This window comes from Callospermophilus lateralis, chromosome 3 (assembly GCF_048772815.1).
Source record: "Callospermophilus lateralis isolate mCalLat2 chromosome 3, mCalLat2.hap1, whole genome shotgun sequence".
NCBI lineage: Eukaryota > Metazoa > Chordata > Mammalia > Rodentia > Sciuridae > Callospermophilus > Callospermophilus lateralis.
The window spans coordinates 174,611,820-174,624,362 of NC_135307.1; the positions used below are offsets into that span (position 1 = coordinate 174,611,820).

The 12,543-nt window shown below is 45.4% G+C and overlaps 1 protein-coding gene across 1 annotated transcript in view; it reads left to right on the forward strand.

Moving 5' to 3' along the window:
* The first annotated feature begins 5,114 nt into the window (after window positions 1–5,114).
* Window positions 5,115–12,543, forward strand: part of Efcab8 (EF-hand calcium binding domain 8) — a 52,225-nt gene continuing 44,796 nt past the window's right edge. Inside the window, exons 1-4 of the mRNA XM_076849468.1 lie at window positions 5,115–5,145; window positions 5,253–5,371; window positions 7,294–7,397; window positions 10,167–10,302. Coding sequence (XP_076705583.1) covers window positions 5,115–5,145; window positions 5,253–5,371; window positions 7,294–7,397; window positions 10,167–10,302 — 390 coding nt within the window. The remainder of the gene's footprint in view (window positions 5,146–5,252; window positions 5,372–7,293; window positions 7,398–10,166; window positions 10,303–12,543) is intronic.

Genomic DNA, 12,543 nt, shown 5'->3' on the forward strand with positions numbered 1-12,543 from the left:
GTTTCATGTATGTTTTACTATCTATTGCTGTGAAACAGTAGTCCCACAATTTTAATTGCTTATTATACATTTATTATCTCACAGTTCTGGTGGGTTGTTAGCATGACCATGGTCATAGCTCTTCTGCCATAAATCTGTTGTCAGCTGGGGCTGTAGTGGCATCTGGGGCTTGACTGGTAAAGGATCCATTTCTAAGCTCATTCCCAGAATTTAATTCCTTGTAGCAGTAGTACCAAGGGTATCCATTTCTTGCTGGCTGTTGATGGGAGACTGCCCTCAGCTCCTAACACTGTCCACAGTTTCTGGCCATGTAGGAGTCACCAACATGGCTTCTCAAAAGGCTCAAGTCAACCAGGGAGAGAGCCGCTCCAGCAGAACTGTGTTGCAATCTCATAGAACAGTTATGTGGCCATATGAATATAGTCTTGCATATCCTGTCACCTGTACCATGTTCTCTTGGCTAGAAGCAGGCAACAAGTCCTACCCTACTTAGCAGGAGGGAACCATAGGAGCGCCTGAGCTAGGAAGCAGATATACTGGGGGCTTCCTCCCTAGCACAGATGGCATTTTGTTTTCATGTATCTGAATCCTTCCATACAATAGATACTCCTCGACTTAAAATGGGGTATGTTCTGGCAAACTGAAAATATCACAAGCTGAAATGCATTTAGTACCCCTAACCTACTAAACACTACAGATTAATCTAACCTAGCTTAAGTGTGCTCAGCTCCTAGTTGGGCAAAATCATCCAACACAAACCCTGTTTTATAATAAGGTGTTAAAAATCTACTGAATACTATAAAAATAGTGCACTCCTGTAATCCTAGGGACTCAGTAAGCTGAGGCGGGAGGATCGAAAGTTCAAGGCCAGCCTGGGCAATTTTGAGATTCTGTCTCAAAAAGCAAAAAAATAAAAAAAACACTAGGGATATAACTCAGTGATATAGCATCCCTGGGTTTAATCCCCATCATCCCCTCCCCCTGAAAAAAATAAAAATAAAAACCATTAAAAAAAACAATGATTTTATGTGTGTTTATTTATTTGTGCTATTATAAAGTCAAAATATTCTTGCCTCACATATGTGAGGCACTGGGTTCAATCCTCAGCACCACATAAAAAATAAGTAAATATAATAAAGATATTTTAAAAAAGAAAAAAAATAAAGTCAAAAAAATTGCAAGTCAGATACTGTGTATATGTAATTTCAGACCCTTTTTCACTTATTCCTGTGTAGTCTTCTAAACGATCATTATTATTATTATTTTTTTTTTTTAAGGATCCATTTATTTTATTTTTTAAAATTGTCTTTTTTTTTTTTTTTTTTAGCTTGGGCAGCAGTACTGTTTCTTTTTTTTTTTTTTTTTTAAGGGTCTTATATAGAGTTTATTCAAAACATTACAAAGATTTCAGAATCACATCGGTTACACATCCACATTTTTACATGATACCATAATAGTAACTGTTGTATTCTGCTACCTTTCCTATCCTCTACTATCCCCCCTCCCCTCCCCTCCCCTCCCATCTTCTCTCTCTACCCCATCTACTGTAATTCATTTCTCTTCTTATTTTTTTCCCATTCCCCTCACAAACTCTTATATGTAATTTTGCATAACAATGAGGGTCTCCTTTCATTTCCAAGCAATTTCCCTTTTCTCTCCCTTTCCCTCCCACTTCATGACTCTGCTTAATGTTAATCTTTTCCTCCTGCTCTTCCTCCCTGCTCTGTTCTTGGTTGCTCTCATTATATCAAAGAAGACATTTGGCATTTGTTTTTTAGGGATTGGCTAGCTTCACTTAGCATAATCTGCTCTAGTGCCATCCATTTCCCTGCAAATTCCATGATTTTGTCATTTCTTAGTGCTGCGTAGTACTCCATTGTGTATAAATGCCACATTTTTTTAATCCATTCATCTATTGAGGGGCATCGGGGTTGGTTCCACAGTCTAGCTATTGTGAATTGTGCTGCTATGAACATCGATGTGGCAGTATCCCTGTAGTACGCTCTTTTGAGGTCTTCAGGGAATAGTCCGAGAAGGGCAATAGCTGGGTCAAATGGTGGTTCCATTCCCAGCTTTCCCAGGAATCTCCATACTGCTTTCCATATTGGCCTCACCATTTTGCAGTCCCACCAGCAATGTACAAGAGTACCCTTTTCCCCACATCCTCGCCAGCACTTGTTATTGTTCGACTTCATAATGGCTGCCAATCTTACTGGAGTGAGATGGTATCTTAGGGTGGTTTTGATTTGCATTTCTCTGACTGCTAGAGATGGTGAGCATTTTTTCATGTACTTGTTGATTGATTGTATGTCCTCCTCTGAGAAGTGTCTGTTCAGGTCTTTGGCCCATTTGTTGATTGGGTTATTTGTTTTCTTATTGCTAAACGATCATTATTAATAGATCTAAGTGTTCCCTGGTTGACTAAGCCATTCCCGTATTTTTGCATATTTAGATTTTATCAAGTGTAAATAATGTTTTGAGGATACCCTTTGCACATCAGATTTTTTCTTTCTTTAGAACTTGAATTCTCCCCCTTGGGATAATACTCCTAAAAGTCTAATAACAGAAATCCATTAAGGCATCTTTCTTTATAGCCACTAGAGACAGGGCCCCATCTACTTTCCTACTTCATTTTTTTTTCTTTCTTAATATTTTTTTTTTAGTTTAGGTGGACCATTATTTTATTTATTTGTATGTGGTGCTGAGAATCGAACCCAGTGCGTCACGAATGCTAGACAAGCGCATTACCACTGAGTCACAACCCCAGCCCCTCCCATTTCTTTCTTTATCTTTTTTTTGTTGTTGTTGTTACAAGGGATTGAATCCAGGGGCACTTAACCACTAAGCCACAACCCCAGCCTTTTTTTATATTTTATTTTGAGACAGGTTCTCACTAAGTTGCTTAGGGCATTGCTAAGTTGCTGAGGCTGGCTTTGATCAGTGGTCCTCCTGCCTCAGCCTCCTGAGCAACAGGAGGCATGTGCACTGTTATGTGGCCATATGCATATAGTCTTGCATATCCTGTCACCTGTACCATATTCTCTTGGCTAGAGAATATGGCACAGGTGCCTCACGTATGTGAGGCAAGACTTTTTTGACTTTATAATAGCACAAATAAATAAATACCCATAAAATCAATTACAGGCATGTGCACTGCTCCTGGCCCAGTTCATTTCTTTTGAGCTTTATAACTATTCTCTGATATGGGCAGGAAATATGACGAAGTGATGCCTCCGAGAGGCACTTCATGTCTGACCTGAAGATGAGATGGTTCCAGCTGGGGTTTTCCAGTGTTGATGTTTGCAGCCAGGAGGTGCCAGTGTAACCTAGCTAGGCCCATTTTTTCCTGCCCCATAGTATGTCAATCACTGAAACAACAAGTTTTGTAAAAGAGAAAGTATTTAAGAGGCAGCCAAGTGTGGAGGTGGGAGACCCCAAGTCTCAAATCTACCTCCCCCAGGAGAGGATTTGGGGACATTGATGGGATAAAGAAACAGGGAGAATTAAGACATGGAGAAAGGTGACTGGAGGTGAAGTAGTGGCCTGAGCATGTGTAGTCAAATTGTGTGGCCACATGTTCAGAAAGTGGTTACAGCACAATCTGAGGGTGGGGTTTGGGGCCTCATGTCAAAAGGTCAACCATGGGAGGAGTTGGTGGTTTCAACAAAAGTGGCCTTCAGGTTCCTGAAAAACAACCCAGGCAACCATCGTTATCATAACCCACATGTCAGAGGTGCTACCTAAACAGAGCTAATGACAGACTAATTATATTTCTTAGCTGTATGACGTCCACTAAAAGCAAGAAACTGGAGTCAAGTGAAGTGCGAAGATCTATTCAGACTTTCCCTTGGTTTTACCACCACTGGATCATGGAGGACCTAACATTTTTTACTTTAGCATGGTTCCTGTCATGTACGGGTTACTTTTGAATACACAGTGTGTTCACATAGTTCAAATGCAGAAAGAACTTTTTCCAGGATACTTTTTAGTATGTGGAGAAAGTCTTTCTCCCCCATCCATGCTGCCCAGGTGTGTTGCTGCAGGTGGTTACTGCTTTTCCTGTGACCTTTAGAAGCAAGATGGCGAGTTCTATGCAGTGACAGCTTGTGACCCACACTGTTCTATTTACTTTTTTCCCCTGCTTTGATACTGGGGGTTGAACCCAGGAGTGCTCTCCTGTTGAGCCACACCACAGCTCTTTTTATTTTTTGAGACAGTCTCACTAAGTTGCTTAGGACCTTGCTAAGTTGCTGAGACTGGTCTTGAATTTGAGATCTTCCTGCCTTAACCTCCTATGTGGTTGGGATTACAAGTGTGCACCTCCATGCCTGGCTGCGCCTTGCGAGGCAAGTTCTCTGCCACCAAGCTGTATCCCCAGCCCCTCCTTGATATTTTTTAAAATTAAATTTTCACAAGTTTTCCACCTTGTTTTTTAAGTTTTTATTTTACTTAATATGTCTTAGAGATTTTTTTTAATATTTATTTTTTAGTTTTTTCGGTGGACATAACATCTTTATTTTATTTTTATGTGGTGCTGAGGATCGAACCCAGCGCCCCACGCATGCCAGGCGAGCATGCTACTGCTTGAGCCACATCCCCAGCCTGAGATATTTTCATATCAGTCTAAAAAGAGCTTCCTTGTTTTTAAAGGCTGGCTGTGGTATTAATTGAGGGAAAGGAAAATTCTCCTTTCGTTGATGTTTTAAAATAAGGGAAAATATGATCATTTTTCTCTCTTAAAAAGCTTTCAAAGAGCTGGTGCCATGGTGCATGCTTGTAATTCCATTGACTCTGAAGGCTACATCAGGAGGGTTCCAAGTTCAAGGACTGCCTAGACAATTGAATGAGACTCTGTTTCCAAATAAAACCTAAAAACAGCAAGGGATGTAGTTCGGTGGTAGAGTGCCCTGCATTCAATCTCCAGTACCTAAGATTAAAAAAAGATGCAAAAGATAACCAAGTGATGATGGAAACTTCAGAAATCAATTGGGCCTCTGCTGAGGAGGTAAAGGAAGGGTATACAGGGCCAAGCAAGCAACTCTGCACGGGGCTGAGGAGAAGGCAGCTGCCTAAGGCTTCTTTCCGTTTCCCCTCCAGTGATCCAGCTGATTGTCATGGGGGAGGGAGCAGAGAGTGCCTTGAATTGTAGGCACCCAGTAGATATCCTCTCCTTGTGCCCCCTCAGCACCTATGGCCACCATGGCCCTCTGTGACTTGTGATTGAGTGAATAAAGTTTTCTTCTCTCTTTAAGTTCTGGATCTGGGAGCTTTCATTAAGACCATGAAGAAGGTTCTGCAGAATGTGTCAGATGAGATGCTGGAGACCCTGTTTTTGAAGGTGGACTCAAATTGTAATGGCTTCATCACCTGGGTGAGGAGGGTATCCTTGCTGCTTCAAATATCTCGGGGAGGCTGGAGGATACAGTCCTAAACAGGTGGAGCAAATGGAGGTATGAAGATGGGAGGTAGTCACAGCATCAGAAAATCTCCCTTTGGATTCTGGCACTAGCTGGCGTGCTTGCCAGGTAGAGGAACCTTGGTATCTCTCTCTCTCTCTGGTACCTGGAGTGCTTGACCACTGAGCCACATCCCCAGCTCTGTTTATTTTTTATTTTGAGATGAGACTTGCTTATTTGGGACTTGCTAAGTTGCTGAGGCCAGCTTTGAACTTGTGATCCTCCTGCCTTAATCTCCCTAGTTGCTGGGATTACAGGTGTGCGCCACCATGCCCAGGGAGGAATTGATATCTCTTAGGAGTCCTTCCCGAGACTTCTGTCAGGGGGGCTCATTGCAATTCATTCTGCAGTGGGGTATGGGAGAGTGTGTGAGACAAGTATCCATGGTCCTTGTGTGAGACCTTCTTGTGGGGTATCTCTGACATGTGGCTATCCTGCACACCAGCCTCTTACGCAGTTTAGGGAATCCAAGCCAGTATTATGACCATCTCATGGCTCTTTATAGTCACTCAGAAGACGACCCTATGGCTGTTAAATCCAAAAATATCGGGGTTTTATAGGATAGCAGTAATAGTGGTTTTGTTTTTTGTTTTTGAATGTTCTATAATGAGCACATATGGCATATAAACATATAGCAAAATACAAACATAGTATGACATGTTGATGTAGTAAAGATGACATAGGGCACCGTGCAGAGCACTTAATAAAGTGTGAGACCTCACACTTTATTTAAGGTTTACTTAAACCTCACAAGAATTCTATGGGGTAGAAGTGGGAAACTGAAGCATAGAGGTTAGGAACTTGCCCAGGGTTGCAGAGCTATCTAATAGTTGAGGCAATATTCAAACCCAGGGATCTTCTTTAAGGTCCATTTATGAACTACCATGGCATCCCTCCTACCCCCTTAGTTTAAGTATATATTGCAGGTTTTATTTTTGAAAGTTTTTTGCTTTTATTTCTCTAAACATTCTTTAGTAAATGTTTCTAGCTTTCTCCACCATCTACACAATGATCCTTCTTTTTCTATTTTTTTTTGGGGGGGTACCAGGGATTGAACTCAGGGGCACTTGATCACTGAGCCACACCCTCAGCTCTATTTTGTATTTTTTTTAGAGACAGGGTCTCACTGAGTTGCTTAGCGCCTTGTTTTTGCTGAGTCTGGCTTTGAACTTGAAATCTTCCTGCATGAGCCTCCCGAGCTGCTGGGATTATAGGCATGGGCCACTGTGCTCGGCTACACAACAATCCTTCTTAACACCTCTATTTCTTTCTATTTTTTGTTGATATGAGGTCTTGGTCTTGCTGTTGTTGTCCAGGCTGGTGTTTAATCTATAGGCTCGAGCAATCTTCCTGTCTTTGCCTCCTGCGTAGCTGGCGTGTACCACCACATCTGACTCCTGTTTCTTGTTTTGGCTCTGGCAATATTTTCATGAAGTTATTTGGAGCCTAGAGTTGCTCAAGTGGCCCTAGTTATGGGTTCTCCCCAGTTGTTAACTTGGTACATGAATTTGGCAATTCACACATGCTTACATACGGGGCTCCTCCTTATCTTTACAGTGAAGGTGAATAGAGAGCTGTCCTCAGCATTGCTGAGGGAGTTCAGGAGAGGGGCTGCTTTGCTGAATTAACAGATGCTTGCGAATAGGCTTTCCCATGTTCAGGATTCAAACCCAGGTCTGTTGTCTAGCCACTTCCCTTGAGTGCTCAGGAAACAGCCCAGAAACCCTTGGAAGGGGCTGGGGAGGGATGAGGAAGACACTAGAAACCACTTGGGTTTCCGAAGGTGACTGCTGAACTGCTAATATCTACCCTCCCTTTCCTGATTTTTCTGAGGCAGGAGAAATATATGGATTACATGATGCATGAGTTCCAGGGGCTGGAGTTGATGAGGAAGAGCCAGTACCGCCTACTGTTCCAGCTCCCTATGAGGATCATCCCCCTGTAAGGAGCCTCTTCCCTGGACCTGGGGGTTTGACTGAATAAGCGCTGGTGCCAGTCCTGCAAGGAGCCCCCTTCCTAAGGTCATAAGCCATTCTTTGCTGGTGCCAACCAGGGATCTGATACTGGACTTGATGCTGAATGCCTTTTAGTTCTTTTCTGCCTCACAATCATGTAGGTGTTCATTAGGATGAAGACAGGTGATTTGTTCCCATTTCACATATGAGGAAACTGGGGCTCAGAGAGGCCAAATGTCTTGCAGGCCAATAGACAGAAAGTGGTAGAGTTGCACTGTTTGGCCCTCTCCCCTCACCTTGGGTCAGTGTCAACTGTCTTAGGCAGGTGGCTGAGACCGGGGAGCCAACTCCTGTGGTATAAGCTGTGGTGGCCTGCACTTTTGTCCTGGTCAGGAGGGGGCTGTGGGTAGGTATTTCCTCAGGAGTACACCCAGGTCAGGCCACAGGAAGACCAAGAACTAGAAGTCATCCTTGCCCTGCAGTAGCTCAGAGTTTAATAAGGTACTTTAAATGAGAATTGTTAGGGGGACTTTGTAGGTGGAATTTGGCTGGGATTTAATTGAGGAATAGCCAATAAATATGAACACTAAAAGGTTTTATGACCATAATTTTGTCATAGACACTACTCACTGCAGTCATACCTGCGCTGGACTGCTGTTTGTCCTGAGAAAAAAGTGTCAGAAAGCTTGTGTCTTAGTTTCTCCAATTCATTTGCTTAACTTGCAAACCTAGAAAGCATTTCCAATTTTTTGGAGGAAATAGCCAAATATTATTTAGTTGCCTTTATAAGAGGGTAACTTTTTTTTAGAGAGAGAGAGAGAGAAAGAGAGAGAGAGAGAGAATTTTTTAATATTTATTTTTCAGTTTTTGGTGGACCCAACATCTTTGTTTGTATGTGGTGCTGAGAATAGAACCCGGACCGCACGCATGCCAGGCGAGCGCGCTACCTCTTGAGCCACATCCCCAGCCCAAGAGGGTAACTTTTTATTTTTATTTTTTGGCAGGGAGCCGTACTAGGTATTGAACTCAGGGGCATTTGACCACTGAGCCACATCCCCAGCCCTATTTTGTATTTTATTTAGAGACAGGGTCTCACTTAGTTGCTTAGCCTCTCACTTTTGTAGAGGCTGGATTTGAACTCTCAATCCTCTTGCCTTGGCTGGAATTACAGGCTTGTGCCACTGTGCCCAGCTGAAAGGATAATTTTTAATGGACTCACTTTGGGCTAGGGGGATGTGGCTCAGTGGTAGAGCACTTGTCTGGCATGCGGGAAGCCTTGGGTTTGATCCTCAACACTGAGTCATCTGAATGAGCCCACCCAGGCTGAGTGCACCCAATGCACTGTCCTGTTTGATCCCACTGCTGTCCTGGGAGGGGTGCTGCTGTCAGCCTAAAAGGAAACCATGACATTGCCCTGGGGCCATCCTAACTTTTCAGAGCTCTTACTTGTGTCTATTTCTCACAGTTTTTGGTCTTGACAGAAGTGGCAGAATTGGAGATGATGATTAGAAAGGCAGCTGAGAGTTCACCATTGTTCATACAGAGCAGTGGGCTGAGGACGGAGTAGCAGGAAAACAGTGTCCAGCTACATGTTTTTCCTACTCTTCCACTGAGATGGCAACAGCAGCCGAGTTTCATAGGGGTGTGGGTCATACTTAAGCCAGAAGTCAGGTCATGTCCACAGCAAGGCTTGGAGAGGGCTCTGGGGGAGGGGGAAGATGCTTGGGTTCTAGTTTTAGCTCAGTTGGAAACCAGTGCAGAACTTCAGGTATTGGTTCTTTGTAAGATGAAGTGACATCACTGCCTTGCCAGGGCCCAAAGATTGGACACATGAAGTGTCAGAGTGCTTGATGATGCTATGTCAGGAAGTCAAAATGGTGGTCATCCTTTCTAGCCAGATGGCTTAGCCAGCTTTGGGGCAGGAAAGAAGCCACTGGAAGGTAGCACTGAAGCATGCTGGGAAGGCTGCCGGTCTCATCTGGTGAGGCCAGGTCTATCCCTGGAACTTCTCTCTGTGTTCAGTGCATGGCCAGGAGATGAAGAGTTGGCTGTCCAGGGCCCCTAATTCCTCACCGTCCTCTGGTGTACCCACCTCATGCTTGGGTTCTGTTCTCTACTCCACCCCAGAGCACTGGAGCAGTGGCTAGAAAGTGTTATTTCTCAGGTTTCAGTCACATGCCCCACTCTGCTTACCCTTGGTGGGCTGCTTCTGCTAGAAAAGAAGACCTCAGCTCTCTGCCTTGTTTGTCCCATTGCGTACTGGTGAGGAAGTTGACTGGTTATTGCTCAGGATAAACTTTTAGAGCCCATTTCATGCCATCGTCATACATAGCTCATATTCTTTTTTTCTTTTTCTTTTTTTGGTGCTGCAGATGGAACCCAGGGCCTCGCACTTGCTAGGCAAGCCCTGTACTGCTGGGCTACATCCCAGCCCCCACTGGGGCTCACTCTTGTGGCCATTGTCAGTCTAATAGAAATCTGCTTGGAGGAGGGGGCAGGCCCATGTCTCAGGGGGGCAGCCACTGTCCCTTGGTGCACGTGTGAATGAAGCTGCTCCTGCTTGCTTTTGTCCTTCCTCCCCTGGGTTCTGCTCTAGACTGCTTGGTGGCCCACCACCTGTCTTCCTAAATAAAGTTTTATTGAAACATGGCCTTGTCTGTTCATGTACATATTTAAGGCTGCTTATTTATGGTACAGTTGAGAAGTGATAACCCTCCTTTCTGAGCTGTTTCTGTTTGCTTCTCACCATTCAAAGGAATCATGGGTGTGAGATTGTGAAAGTGGAGTTTTTCATCCAACGATTCAAGAAGATTGGGTGTTTCCTGACTATCACCAAAGATGGGATCCTGCAGTTCTGGTCTGAGTCTTTCTCACTGATTAACTCCTTTATGGTGAGTGGGGTGGTGCATGTGGAGCACATGTGGGGTTACCGGAGAGCATCGCCTTAGCACCCTGACATTGAAGGTGACCTGGACCCAGTGTGGGCTTGTTCTTGGCATTTGTTGTCTAAGCAGCCTGGACTTGTCACAGGATGTGGGTCCATGGTCTGGCTTTCTTGTGGGAGCCTCACACTTCTTTTCTGCTAAGGAGGACTCCACCGTGACGTGACGCCCAATAGACATCTCCAACCTAGTTTGTCCAAATAGCATGTCACTCCAGCTCCCCCTTCCACAAGGGCTATTTTTTTTGAGTCATCTCAGCAAATGGCATCATGGTCCAGCAAGGCTCCTGCACTAGAGTTCAGCCTTCTTTCCTTTCCTTGTCACACTCATACTGTCTCCATGTCCTGCTGGTTTTAACCCATTATCTGGACCAGGCAGAAAATCACCTGGTTGTGAGTGTGGACCCTGGAGCTCAATTGCAGGCTCAGAATCCCAAATGGACCACCTACCGGCTCCGAACACGGGCAGGGTATGATACAGCTCTCCAGGCCTCTGAGTCCTCATCTGTGAAAGGGGGCTTATTGAGAGGATTTAATGACCTCGTACGTGGGTTGTGCTTGATTAGGATAAGGCACACAGCAAGATGCTCAATAAATAGAAGCCAACATTGTCGCCGTCTTTCTGCCACCAGGTCCTGGCCCAGAGTAGTAGTGATAGGACACTCAAGAAAAGCTGCTGTGCGCTTGATATTGCCAGGCTACTCCAGAAAGCTCCAGGGCTCTGCAGGAGGGCTTGCGGAGAATGCTGCCAGCCGCCTGAAGGGCTCCCCGCCTGTGGGACTGTCCAGGGCTTGCAGCAGCAGCAGCAGCAGCCATCCCTGGGGGTGCGAGGACTGGATGGAGCTGAGGTTCCTGAGGTTCCCTGAGGCTATAGCTTCTGGCAAACTCCTGCCTTTTCTGTGTGTTGAGGGAGGGTGCATTGCTGACAGAGCTCCTGGTGGTGTCTGCTACACGGTCACCTCAGTGCCCCTTATGGGCCAAAGCCTGGGAGGGCTGAAGAGGACAGAGGAAGGCTCCCTAGGAGGGGTCCTAGTAAGGCTTGGAGGACCTGGAGGTTCTTCCTGCTTTGGCAGGTAGATTTTGGCAAGGGTGAGCCATCTGTGAACACCTACTCTGGAGTCTGACGTGGGGCCTGGACTCCCATTACTAGTACTGTGACCTTGGGCAGGTCACTGGAACTTCCAGGGCTCCTGGTTTCCCATCTGAATAGTGTGGATGCTGGAGGTTACCAGTTTATGGGGGTGTGTTTTGGGAGAGGACCTTGGGGGTTTCCAGTCCATCGTCCTCACCGTCCGAGGCATGTGGGGGAGTCTGAGAGTGTAGGGCTGTGGTTCTGGGTATTCTGTCCATTCTGATGGAACAGCCTGTTCTTTGCCCTCCCTGTGGGAATGCCTCACTAGTTTTGGGCATCCATCTAGAAGAACTTCTGAAACATAGCTTCTTTCTTTTTTTGGGGAGGATTGAACCCAGGGCCTTGTACACAGGAGGCAAGCACTCTTTCAATTGAGCTATATCCCAGCTCCAGCCTTCCTTCTTTTTCAGACTCCATTCTGCTTTCTTTAGCCGAGAGCCACTGTATTAACCATGGAACAAAGGAGTCTTAAAAATAAGACTCCTTGGGCTAGGTGCAGTGGCGCACACCTGTAATCTCAGTGGCTCAGGAGGCTGAGGCAGGAGGATCAAGTGTTCCAAGCCAGCCTCAGCAACTTAGTGAGACCGTGTCTCTAAATAAAATATTTAGGGGTGGGGAGGTGGCTCAGTGGTTAAGCACCCCTGGTTCAATTCCTGGTACCCTCCCCCCCAAAAAGACTCCTGGGGTGGCTTACCTGACTCATCTCATCCTTCTCTACACCCACCTGTCAGGCTGCTTTCTCTTCCCATGGAAATAGCAGGAGACATGACTTTGCTCAAGGCTTTTCCCTTGGAGGACCAGCTCAAGTTCGTCTGAGTAGACAGCTGCTCAGAGTGAAGGCCCTGGCCCCTTACTGGATGCCTTCGCTCCCTTCATTCCATCCATTACTCCCAAACTGGCAGAATACATCCTTGGTAACAAGCAAGCCCCGTGACTGGGTGGCACCTGAGATGGTAAACAAGACTCAGACATTGGGAGGGGCAGACACAGGGAAGTCAGGTTCTTTTCTCTGACCCTAATTCCTCTTCCTGGAGACATCTGCTGTGTCCAGTTTTGGGT